Source organism: Chelon labrosus (assembly GCF_963514085.1).
Source record: "Chelon labrosus genome assembly, chromosome: 5".
NCBI classification, from domain to species: Eukaryota; Metazoa; Chordata; class Actinopteri; order Mugiliformes; family Mugilidae; genus Chelon; species Chelon labrosus.
Window position 1 is genome coordinate 22,115,954 of NC_140341.1, and position 13,610 is coordinate 22,129,563.

Sequence of the window (13,610 nt, forward strand, 5' to 3'; positions counted from 1 at the left end):
CCTTATAAAATGTTCATGCTAATTTTATCTACTTTATCGACACTGGCTACGTTTCCTTCGCCTAAGTAGAAAATAAAATCCATTGTGAGGTTTCTTTACGGGCTGGGGAGGGAGCGCCCTCTGCTCGGTACTTTCCGGCAAACTTCGTGCGTGTCGATGCCGGGGCTCGTCTCCGCCTCTCCCAGACTGCTTTATGTCTGGCAGCAGAGACCATGCGCGGTCGCCATATTACCGAGCACCCCTCCCCTCCAGTCCCGTCACAGCACAGAGACACAGCAGCGGTGCGGGAGGCTACATACTGAACGACGCTACCGCTGGGGAGGACCAGTGATACAGCAAAACCAAGACCGAAACGAGGACTCAGTGGAATGGATTTAATCCCTTTACGCCGCTAATGAGTGATCGTATTTGCTTTTACGCCACCGGATGAAAGGTTGCTTTGTTTTAATTTTCTTCTGTTTGAGAAAATCCAGCAGTTAAAACGTCTCTCAACGGTCTGAGTTTAGCTAGCCGGTGATGGAGACTGGCAGCTAGCTAGCTGACGTTACTCCCCTGTCCGGCTAACATTTAATACAACGCTGACTTGCTCAGCAGCTGCTCTGCTTGTAGTGTGTGTTTATTGCAGCGAAGTATATCAGTGAAAACACACAGAATGATAGTTTAACGAAGGCGCAGACGGATAACAGTGGTAGTTAACCGGCGAAGTACAACTGGCATCAGCTGACGTTAGCTCGTTAGCTACGGAGCAGGCGGCCACTAGCTTCTTCTGCCTCGCTAACTGTCACAGCGACACCAAGTCCTGTATGAAAGGCTGTAAATATTGGCTCAACCTGTCTGATATTTGAGAGCAGCCGCCAGACTCTTCGGCTCAAATATTTATTTTTTGATCGTGTTGTCTGTTGACCGTAGTTTTGTCAAAACGGCGCCGTTAACGAGCAGCAACCTTATTGCATACTGTCAGAGACCAACTACCGCCCGGATTCTCTCGAAATGCATCATCCGGACCCCGCAGGAGACTCTGGCAGTGTTAGAAAGATGGCGCATCCCACCGTCTTCCACAGAAGGGGCAGCAACACAGGCGGCGGGAGCGGCCCCGCGCTGTCAACAACGGCAAACCCGGTGGTCAATAACAGCCACGTCTCAGCCGAAGATTATCAGCCCTCCCTGTTGATTCAGTGCCAGCCTCCTGCCGGTTCATCCTCCCCGGGTCCTCATCATCCTCCTCCTCCTCCCCACAGCCTGAATCTGCAGCCCCAGCCCACACAGTCCACCGGAGCGCAGATGAAAAAGAAGAGCGGTTTCCAGATAACAAGTGTGACTCCAGCGCAGATATCTGTTAGCACCAATAACAGCATCGCAGAGGACACTGAAAGCTACGACGACTTGGATGAGTCCCACACGGAGGATCTGTCGTCTTCTGAGATCCTGGATGTTTCCCTCTCTCGGGCTAATGATGCCGTTGGAGCAGAGAGAAGTTCCTCGGAGGAGACACTGAATAATTTCCACGAGGCAGAGACCCCCGGAGCTGTTTCCCCCAACCAGCCTTCGCACCCCCATACCCTGAACCAGGCACAGCAGCATGGGCCGGGCATGGTGAACGGGACTGTGCACCATCATCATCCTCATCCTCATCATCCCAAACATGCCCAGGTCTATCCCCTTTCCTCTGGACCTGGGAGCACCCCATCTGCCCTCGCTTCTGGAGCTTTACCTTGTGTCACCCAGAAAATGCCTTCTAACGTGGGGGGCCCTCAAGAGAATGTTTCCCTGGCTGCCCCTCAGAGTATTGTTGCTCAGCCTGCGGGGATTGTGGCCCCAGGATCTGTCCCTGGAATGCACAGCTCTGCTACTGGCACTACAGTTAGCATAGTTAATCCCCAGACCAGCAGTGTTAGTAATGTGAATATGTTGAGCTCTGCCAACGTGCCTGTGAGAGGGGGGATCAGCACGAGCGCTAGCAGTAGCAGTGGTGGTTTTCCTCTCAATGTAATAAGCAGCAGTGGGGGGAGTGGAGGTGGTGGTGGCGTTCCAACCGGGGGTAACCTTATGACCACCGCTAACATCAGCATGATCCAGCAACACCAAAATGTCAACTCCAACATCACTATGGCTACTACGAACGCTGCTGCTGCTGCTGCTGTCAGTGCCTCTGGAGGCATGGGGCTCCCCAGCGGGATCCAGGGAAGAGTTGGATCAGCTGCGCTGCAGCCTGTGAGTGCTCCCGTTACAGCTGTGGCCGCAGCTCCCGTATCGTCTGCTCCTGCTCCGGTCCCCGCGGTGGCTGCCACCAGCTCTCGCTTTAGGGTGGTGAAGCTGGACTCTAGCTCCGAGCCCTTCAAGAAGGGCAGATGGACATGCACTGAATTCTATGACAAGGAGACCCCGGCCTCTGCTTCTGCTTCTTCGGTGTCTGATACAGGGTCTCACAGCATACGTCAGTTTGTCTCTGAGAGCTTTGCTGGGGCCTCTGAGAAGGAAAGCACAAGCAGCAGTTCTGTGAGTAGTACCATGAGTACATTGAGCCATTACATTGACAGCGCGTGCAGTGGAGAGACTGGCGGACCACCATTACCCCAGCATGCCCAGGATTATGCCTCCCCTCCTCAGGGCTTTAAAGGAATCATCCCCAGTGGCTTAAGTATGGGAGTATCTCAAACCCATCCTCAAATGCACTCCCAGGATATCACCCATCCACATGTGAAGACTTCCGTTGCCCCATCAGCTCCCACAAACATTGATCCACACGCACACATGCCAGGTCACCAGACCACCATTGGACTTCCTACCACTGCTGTGACCCAGCAGCAGCAGCTCACCTATGCTCAAGTTGCTAGTCAGCCCCCTGGAACCGCGCAGGGCATGGTGGGTGTTCAGCAGCAGAAGTTAGGCTATGCCGCCCCCACACAGCAACCAACTGCTTCCCAACAAGCATCCACAGTGTCAATGAGGCCACCTGAGTACACCCAGCAACAGCAAAGTGTATCTCAACCCCAGGCTGGGTCAGCTCCTTCTGGGCCTGCTAATGGAGTTTGCCAGATGATAGGTGGTCCTCAGCAGTCACAGGCACTCCTTCACACACACCCCCCCTCCACCTCCAGTGTGCCCTCTCATGTCGGTATAGGAGGTCTTGGCCAGCAGCCCCAGACCCATCTGGATTGCCAGCAGCAGAAGCCGCAATCGCTCACGACACATATCCAAACCACAGGCCTGAACACCCAGCTGCCCACTACAGTCCACCAGAGCCAAGTATCTGCAACAAGCGTGCCTCCTCCGAACCCTCAGAGTGATCATCAGGCCCAGCCTCAAGCCCACAACAGTGGGCATAGTGCTCGGATGCCCCTGCAAGGTGTTCCCCATAGTCAGCCATCCTCTGTCAGCTTGACCCAGGACCACAGCAGTGCCCAGGCCTTGGCTCATGCTGCCCAGGCCAGTGCCCTCTATGCTAGTCTGCCCACCTTCACCACCACTCAGCTGCAGGATGCTCAGCGGCTGCTCCTCCAGCATCAGTCGGCTTTGTTGGGGCTGCCCAAGCTGGCCGGGGGAGAAGCTTTGTCTGGATCCAACACTGGCCAAGGTCAGGAAACTGAGGGCAACGCTGCAACCGCCAGTGCCTTAACTGCACCAGCTGGTCTCAAGACTGTAGACGGAGAGGAGGATGGGTAAGAGACTTTAATTTGTCACTTTTCTCAGATGACGTATATGGATGTAATTGCTTGCTCTCAATTTCATTTTTTGTGTGTGTTTGAGTTTCAACAAAGGCAGAAAAACATTTGGAGTGTTTTTAGTTTAAACTTGTGCCTTTTTGAAGCTGAATTATTCCTTTGGTTGCAGCTGCAGTTGTGAGCAAAAAACAAAAAACGAGTTGTTGTTATCCTAGATAACCAGCGGACAGTGGCCAAACTGCTACATTCTGTCTGTCCTCTGTCAGTTGGACACAGCGCAGGACTCAGCTGGATGTGACGTCTCTTGTCTTTATCAAGTGGCTGCAGTGATTCGACATTTTACCTTGTCTGCCTGCTTGCTTGAATCCTGGCTGGCTTGTCTGCCTTACAGCGCACAATTTCCGCTGGATCCACAGTGTGCCACACACACTCCCTCAGCACATTTGTTGTTAAAAGCAGGAATCACAGCAGCAATTGTTGGATTATTTAATTAGTAATAGAATGTGGGTGGTACCTGGGATTGTTATATTAATGATTAACATTTTTGTTGTTGTATTATCAATTCCAACATCACAGTCAATGTTGAATTTAGTTTTAGACTCGGATGCTATTTCTATCTTTGGATGAGCTCATGAGATCAGGAAGACATGCTAGGTTAGTTGTTGACATGTCAACTAAAGCTCTTAATTAATTGTTTCTCACTGAAAGCTTATAGGTTGTATTAGTCCTCTGGCTCGCTGTTATGTTCTTTCTCTCTCTCTCTTTCGCTATCTGTGCTACGGACAAACAGAAAATCCTTAGGAATGTCTTCCCAATAAGTTTTAAGAACTCATTTTGAAGTTGGACAGGAATTTTAATCACCTTACAGCAGCAGGAAATTGCTGAGTTTTCATTAACTCCTAGTAGTCTCAAGCTTTTTTTCCTGACTTGTGAAATTTTTAGCTCATACCGAATTAGGTGTCAGGGTGTTTAACGTACATGAGTTAAAATCAGCTCACAAAGAGGACAAGTTCAATAGAGCTGATTACTTTTTCCCCAGTCTTTATGGGTCAGTTAGATGGATAGTGAATAATGGCTGCTGTTACCACATGTTTGACTCAGAGGAATGTGAAATCTATCTGGGATCAGGTGGATTATTGTCTTTGATGATCAACAGAATTTGTGCAAAACCAAAGCTCTTGCTGCAATCAAGAAGACTGTCTCTGTGAATTAGACTCGCGGTTAAACTCTGTGTGGTTTGCCTGCTGTCAGAGTAGCAGTGCTTGTTAACCTGCTCACGACTGATTTTTTTAATACATATTTCTCTGCCTTTCTTAACAAGTGAACCTTCATTGACGAGATGCAGCACAAGCTCAGCAGTGAAAGCACGGTCGCATCATCTGATGCAAACTAGCTGTGTCAAGATTGAAATTTAATCAAATCAGTTATTTTGGGACAGTTATTTTGTCCCAGACAAAAATAAAAATAAATTAACATCTAATTAACTTTTCTACAACTGACTGTCCTGATTATTTGTACTTGGTCACCTGTCTTTTCAGTAGCAGTGCTTTACAGGTGTCATTCTTAATCTCACGACTCTCAATTCAGTTGGCAATGCGTTAACATGTAGTCCAGCTGTTCCTGTTGATTAAGACTTGGTTTATGTAAGAATATTTAACTTGCATTAGACGGGACATAGCGGATATTATACCATAAGATAATATTTATTATTACTTATGATTGCTTGTTAAAAATGAGTTTCTCTTTGTAGTCCATGTGGATGAATATCGTTGTTAGAGTTCTGGTACGAAACAAATTTCATATTACCTCTTGTCACAGTGAACAGGTTAATTTTTGACCAACTTTTATATATGGAAGTGTTGAGACTGTTACTATTTACCAAAATCTGCGCTATAGTTCACAATGTGTATGCACCATGTGTGTAGTTCAGGGCACCTGGGACTTTTAAGCATTCTTATCAAAGACGCAAGGTAAGGCTTTATCCATATATTTAGAAAGCTTGCCATCTCTGTGGCTCACTAGTGATCAAGTCGTCTAATTAGGGTGTGGCTACATACTATGTGTGCATTACTTTGGAGCACCTTTTGTTGTTGGAATAACTGTATTAAAATATATATATTCATACTGTTAATAATAAGTAATATATAGTATTACTGACTAGCTTTTATGGTTATATGATATGAACGACTGTTTTGTTCTAAAAAAAATAATAAAAAATGGTAATTTTGTGCAAAGACACATTGAAGTATAAATGTCTTTGCCTGTTTGCCTTAATGGAAGCATTGCAAAAGACGAGGGGCATTTGCATTTTGTGTGTGTGTGTAATTTTTGCAGAAAAAGAACCCGTCCCTCTCAACTTTGTTATTTGTCTGGTAGGAATGTATTTACAAGTGCGTTTTTAGATGGAGGGTGTGTGGGCCATATCAGTGGTTGTACAGTCTCTGAGGTCTTCTCTGAGGCTCCTGTCAACAACAATTAGAGTCAGTTTGTTTGTGCGAAGAGAGCATATTTAAACGAGGTAGTGTGTCAGCGTTTCATTTCCTCTGTGTGCTGACAAGTCATTAATTGGATGAGTTGATAGTCTGTGTGTGTGTGTGTGTGTGGGCTTGCTGCTGGTGATTGACAGCTGGAGTTTATCAGCAATTAATGGTGATGTAGAATTAAACGCCAAACTTTTAGTTGCGTGACCTAAATGTAACTAATGTGTGAGCAGGTGGGCTAACAAGTTCCTATGCAAGCTGATATATGCATGTCTCGTTGTACTGTGGGTGAGGATGTGGTTTTGTGCTGTTAAACTGTGTGCGTGTGTGTACATCGTGTGTTTTTGTTCTTGTTTCAAACCTTGGAGACTGTCCTGTGACAAGACGTAATGTGAGCTGGTAAGCGATATAAGTTGGCTATCATGACTGTTAGCTTTGTTCATTAGACTGAACTCATTTCAGATTAAGGCGTGATATTTAGCATCTTCTTGTGTGTGTGTGTGTATGCGAGAGATAACGGGATACGGCAACATTTGTTGTTTTGGTTATATTGCCTGTCTGTTGGTCTGAATTTGGGCTCAAACTTCAAAATCTGGTTTTGGCTCACATTGCCTTTATTGGTTCTTCGAAGAGCTATAAGCTCTTACAGCTTGGGTTTGTAGCTTTCACATCTGGAGATCTGATGCTTCTGCTCTGAAAACTGTTCGAAATCTATCAGGGATTGTTTTGCAAACTAACTATATGTTTTCAACAGCGAAAATTTCATCTTTTACTATGAGCGCAGAGAATGTTATTAACAAGGATATGTGTTTAAAGTGAACTCCAGTAGACTGCCAAGATATTTACTTAGACGGGGGAAAAGCAATCCCATGGACAGAAGTAGAGGCTGCAGCTGCATTGACATTGTCAGAGGATATGGGCAGCAGGGAGCGGCAAGAAACTGAGGTGCCGAGAGCAAATAAAGCCTTTGCTCAAATTGTATCCTTCTTCTACAGTGATTTTTTTGTTGACCAGCTCTAATGGAGTTGGTGCGGTTGTCTCTTACAATGCAACAGTTTGTTTGTTTTTTTCCACCTGATGAATTAAATGTGTGTTGTATTTGAGAGATGTACTTTTTTTTTTTACATCTTGTTTCGGATATCAACAGCATTTAACAACTGTGCTGTGTTCAATATTAATAATGGTTGTTTTGACAGAAAACAGCATGGTGATAGTGGCCGTAGTTGGGCCTCACTGTTTATGTAATATAAAAATTGCATAATAATGCATGGCAATGTGGGAGGAGTTGAAGCCAAAGCCATATTATGCTAAAAGTGGTCTCATTGAAACAAATTAGAAATTAGAAGGCTATATTTTTTGTTTTGTTTTTTGTTGAATTAAAAAAAAATGGCACAGCTATTGTTGGTCTGAACAAGGCCTAAGTGTGCGTGTGTGTGTGTGTTTGAATGTGTGAAAGCTCAGGGGAATGTAGGCTGGCTGGCAGCATGATGGCTATCTCTGCTGCTGGCTGTTTTGAATGTAATCTTCCCTCTGGCAGTGCAGGCAGCCGGTGTGTGCCAGGCCTGTCGCTCATTGTGTGGAGAGATCAACGAGATCCCCAAAATTCACAACGCACAGCGGAAGTAACCCAAGCTGACCCAGCCCAACTTAGTCAGGTCTACTGAAGCCGCTTTAAACCACTGAGGGCACAGCAGACTGGTCCAGATGGAACCAGACTGAGCGTTGTCACTCAACCTTTGCGGTTCTGCTCAGTCCGCCCATTGTGTTACTCGTCTGTTTAGGTTTTTAGTGAGCATTGACTTAGGGAATTTTATAACATAGACTACGACAGACCTCGTGCACAGATGCTCCAGTTTTTAGTAGTACAGTGGGTTTTTGTTTGTCGTTTTTGGCCAACTCTCTATAATGGCACAAATTTCTCCAGCTGCACCATGGCCGGCTGCCGAGCACTTAAGTGTTTCATAGACCTGGTTAGATAAGGAATTACCTCCATCTATGATTAAGTTCTATGCGGGAACCATCTTGTTACAAAGGCGCCAGTGCTGCGGGCTCTGGGAAAACCTCTTTTGAGCCAATACCTGAATTATCTCTAGCTCTGTTTTCAGCTAAGAGTTTTACTGTCTTATCATGCAATCAGAAGACAGAACTGCGGCTGTATTACAACCAAATCTTTTTTTTATTCTGTAGAGAATGAGTAGCTCCTCTGGGGCGAGGATTATCTCGGAGGCTTTTTCCCCTGTGTAAGAGCAATGCGGCAGATGAGGCGTCTCACCGACTACCCACTGGTTAACTATTACCTGTGACTAGTCAGAGTCAACATTTGTTCGTGCGCTACAGAGGATGCTCACAAGGCAGTCCCTTGTCTTAACAGCGGTTGCCTCATGACTGTGGGGTGCCGTTATGCTATCTTACATTGCGGCAGGAGTAGAAGCATCCACAGAGCATCCCTGCCCACTCCACACCCACACCCCTCCTCAGGGGAGTGATGGTGACATCCGTGCAGTGGCATCCGGGGTTTCTCTATGCCCTTTCATCTGCTGCTGTTAGCACAATGTACTTGTTTTCCCTCACTTAGTCAGTTTCATGCATGCAAGACAGCTGATGACGTGTCAGATCTAACACTGCTGCGAACACACCAAGAAGGTTTTTCTTGTTTCTCTCTCAATGGATTAGTGATCCGATACACCCAATAGTGACACCCTGGATAACCCATGAGTCTGTGAGGCTTGGTCTTACTCATAGAGTCTGAGGCCACGTCCACACGTACGTAAACGATCTTTTCCCTCTCCGTTTTCCCTGGCATCGTTTCAAGAATATCCGCGTCCACACAGACCCGTTTCAACAGACTGAAAACGCTACTTCATATTCCAGGCCTATAGGTGGCGCTGTTTCAGTTTCAGAAATTCACCAAAAATAGAGAGGAAGAGGCGGAGCATGCGCATAAAGCTTGAGCGCTGTTTACAAATCGGCTTTAGAAGAAACCAAACTCAGGGAAAAATGATATTTTGTCCTGGTAACCCTAATAGGCTCAATATCTTCTCCAGCAGGAACACGAGCATGTAGTCCGCCATTGTTGTTGATGTTGTTATGAGACGTCTCGCGGGATATAAGAGGTGGAAGGCTGCTCGAGGGGTGTGGCGATTGCGTTTCTGTCCGTTTTCCTCTGTCCGCACAGAAACGCAAGAGGTGCGTTTTCGAATTTTTCCACCCTGGGACCCGGTTTCAAAAAAGTGCGTTTGAGGGCAATGCGTTTACAGGATTCGTGTGGACGATCGGCCAAAATGATGCAAAACATGAGCGTTTACACCAAAAAGCGTTTCTGTGTGGACGGCCCCTGAGGTTCCAGTATGTAACCTACATTTTCCTCATCTTAACCTTGTAGGATGTTAAGATAAACCGGTACAAAATGGGACATAATATGTGAAATTCTAATGGCCATTTTTCATAGCTTTCTGAACCTTTATAAACCAAGCAATTACAACAAATCAACAAGTCTGCGAGAATAATGTCAGTCCAAGACATTGAGTAAGAACTGATGTGTCCTATTTATTTATTTAGTTATTTATTGTGATTAGAGCAGTTAGATTTTTAACCGTTTTTAGCCAAATTTTACAACAATTGAGACATTTATTTTTTTTAATACCACATTGCCCAGATCATTTATCTACATCAACATGGAAATTAACCATGGACTTAATACAAATGCATGAATGTTGTAATGTTCGTTCATGTCCTTTTATACAGGGATGTTTTTCCCATCACTAACACGTTTCACTAAAAGTAAACAGCAATTGTTATTTGTTATGCTGCTGACACCTCCCCCATTGCTGCTACATAGACCGAGCCAGAGAGCACCAGAACACAGCAGAGCAGCAACATGCTGCGTGTGAGTGGGAGCGGGGCGGAGAGCGGGAGGTTCGCTACGCATTACTGAATATTTACTATTTCTTTTCAAGTCAAGCGGTGAAAACATGAATGACAGAATGAAACTGAATGAGAAAGTTATGTTATTTTTAGTGCGTGTGTGTATGACTGAGTAACAGAGATAAATAGAACCACCCAGTTACGTCTTTGTGTAAAGCACTCCATGTCTCTGCTGCTGCTTATTTGTATGCTTTGTGCAGTGGCGTCATTGATTTTGTTTGTCCGTGCCCCCTTCTTGCTGATGGTTTATTTTTCCATCAATAAACAGGATTGTTTCACTTAAGAGTGTGGTGGGAAACTAATGGCCTGTAATGGATGGTAATGGATTGTGTTTTTAGTGTGCCTTTCATCTATGGGAAAATGACCCGCCCCAACCTGGACACACTCACACACGCTCACATCGCCATGGTAGTCTAACTTTGATGAAAAACGGCTCCAGATGTTGTTGTTATACTTCTTTTTGCACCCGTAAATTATAGGCAGAAGTGATTACATTGCTGACTAAGTATTTTTTTACAGGGTCTTATTAACTCCGTCATGATCTCGTAATGAATCGGAAATGTTTTTGCACGTTTTTTTTCCTATTACTCCTGAAAGCATCTCTACCTCCCCCCCGTCCGCAAAAAACCCTACCTCCTAGACCCTCCACACACACACTGGTTGCACGGACATTTCATATACTGTATTAATTGTTTTTAATAGTTGGGATATCATCATAACTTTTTATTAAGACAGTTGAATCCCCATATGTGTCCACATGTGCAGGAGAACCCACAGTGACTGCAGCAAACACAAGACGTCCTCTCTAGCGCCAGTGTTTGGTTTGTCTACTCTGGGCTACTGCAGAGACCTGGCAGTACAACATGGCAGACTCTGTGGAAGAGAACCAGCTCTCTATGCAGATGTGAAGGACTCATTCTCAGTCAAGATGGCTAAAATGCAGTGATTCTGATTTTGATATGATTATATACTATGTTTTATACATAATTGTCATTACAACCCCCCTAAATCCTTTGCACTGGAGCCTTTCAGCGTTGGTCCTATAGACAGGCTTACTGGAACGAATTAATTGTGTTTGTGGTCTCCGAGAGGTCATGTTATCGTCAACATGTGACATATTTGTGGAACGCTATGAAATGGTGTTGATTGAGGTTTCGTCTTCAGCCACACATTTTTATTTTTGGGCTTCAGTGGGCTGCCGCTGTCATCCCACTAAACATGCTGGCAATGTGCTGAATCATGGCCGGCATTCCTGTGGCCAGAACACTGTCCAGTCAGCCCCAAGAATTTAACACTCACATTCACAGAAATGCAATGGACAACTTTGCTATCAGCGTAAATCGCCCTTCCTTTTCAAAGTATTTGTTCCATTTCAGCTTCTGTTAGTTCAACAGAATTTAAAACTACAAAGGAAATCTTAAGATATAGATATAGTAATTGATATAGTAGTAGGGCATAATCATTTTTATTTATCAGTGTTCTCGTAATTGAACAAACCAGCTAAATAGCTTTTCGCAGTCTTACAAACCAGTCTGACTGTGCTGCATGTGTGGCTATGGCTTAGCAGGTAGAACGGGTTGGCCACGAACCAGTTAAGGAGTACGGTTCCTGGTATATGGACTACATACTGAACTGTCCTTGATCAAGACTGAACCCAAGAAAATATCAATTTTGTGTACCAAGTTGTAAAGCTGTTTATTTTTGCTATAAATCTTAACATTGAGGCCTGTTGGAATTCGCTCGCTTTTGGGCCGTTCGAGGAACAGCAGTTTTTAGTACATCTGGCGTCATTTGGCGTCATTTCTCTCTTTGGAGGTTGCCACCCGAGTTAAGGCTGTCCCAGCAAAACATGCAGAAAACTTGGTTTGAGGATCTTTCTCAAAAGCCTTTGATTTGAGGCATGAATAAAGAGGCTTCCATGTCTCTGGGAAAAGTTGAAAAATATGCCTAATCTACAAATGCTAATAAGAATTTTAAACGTATCTGCTTTGCTCAAGTTAATAGAGTCTGATAGTTTCAGCCGTTCTGCTTGGCTGTGATGACGTGGGAGTTCTAGCCAGTGAGTGTCTTTTCCCATAGGGTTTAAAATTCATTCACTCTCGCTTTGTGTGAGCTAATCCCCTACTCTGTACTCTGTGGCTGAATGAGGATGGCTGCTGGAGGGAGGGGGTTAAATTTTCTTTTTCTTTTTCTTTGGTTAAATCCTTTTTTTCCTCAATAGTCTAGCCAGCTGCCTCTTTTATTAGCATGATGAAGGCGCAGAGATACTTGGCTTGGAGATACTTCATCTTCCATACACTGTTCTCATCGTATTCAGACAGCCCACATAAACAGACATTTAATATATTTTACATGTGATAATCTGTTGTTGAAATGCAATTGAATGCACACGTTGGTTGAGAAATCAGTTAGATAGTTAACTTTGAATCCAACGTTTTAAAGCAGGCTGGCTGTGTAGTGAACCAGCTCTTCTTCTCTTAACAGTAACCCCTGAAATATTTTCAGCTCAAAACTAGTTTCTTTACTTCAGATGGTCCAACAAATATGTCACTCACAGTTTCACACCGTTTTGCTCTTAGCTTAACATGGCCAGTACATTTCCAGCTATTGGCACTGGAACACTAATGCAAACCATAGCCTGCCTTGCACACCATTTCAAGCTGCGTACGGTGTGGTACTACCCCCTGCTGGTTGGAAAGCTGTCAACATCCTGCATCCTGTACATGAGGCTCCTCATACTGCATGTAGGCTTTGTGTGACTTGATGGCCATATTTGTCGAGCTCCATTTGTCTTAGGTTGCCCAGAAAGGATCATGGGAGTAACACTGCTTTCAGTGCGCCTTCGCAGGCATGCAAGCCTTCCTGCTGGGATAGAAAACGGATGCACAAAATGTACTCTGCTCTAATCCAGAATGATTCTTGTGTTGACTGTCTTGACCCTTTCATATTTTATCGTAAACCAGTTTTTCAGTCCTTTTGTGTCTTTTCCTTATCTTTAATAACAGATGGTTCTCATTTTTCTTTTGCTTTTATTCTTTTTGCTAAATTATGAAGGTTAGTTTTTAGATTTTTCTTGCTTTGGATGGTCAGTCGTAGTTGTTTCGTAATTCTTTTGACATTTCCATATCCAGTGTAGTGCTGCAGTTCAAAATCTTTTTGAAAGGCATTCATGTGCCTCAGCATCTGAGAACCAGTCATGTGAGATTTATCAAGGGCACAAAGCAGCTGCGACAATCTCAAAAGTCGCATAAATGGAGATTTGGATTGATGTTGAGCTATTGGGGCAAAAGGTGTTTTGAGAAAACAAATCGCAAGGAGTGTTACAGTCTGTTCCAAAGAATCAAATTAACAAGTTAAATAAAATCTTTCACACGGCACGTCGTAAAGTGAACTGCAAGAGAGAGCGAGAGAAACTGAAGAAAACACAGGGATATTGAGTTGTTGAGCAGCACTGGGGCCACTGTGCTGCTGTAATGCATCCAACTGTGGACTGAGGCTAACCATGACCCAAAATCCTTTCCAAATTGTGGACAGGGCAATTAGT

The 13,610-nt window shown here is 44.8% G+C and overlaps 1 protein-coding gene across 1 annotated transcript in view; it reads left to right on the plus strand.

Moving 5' to 3' along the window:
• The first annotated feature begins 271 nt into the window (after positions 1-271).
• LOC311488512 (TSC22 domain family protein 1-like) overlaps positions 272-13,610 on the plus strand; it is a 29,617-nt gene continuing 16,278 nt past the window's right edge. The window contains exon 1 of the mRNA XM_084545263.1: positions 272-3,659. Within this exon, the coding sequence (XP_084401389.1) occupies positions 991-3,659 (2,669 nt within the window). The 5' untranslated portion in view covers positions 272-990. The remainder of the gene's footprint in view (positions 3,660-13,610) is intronic.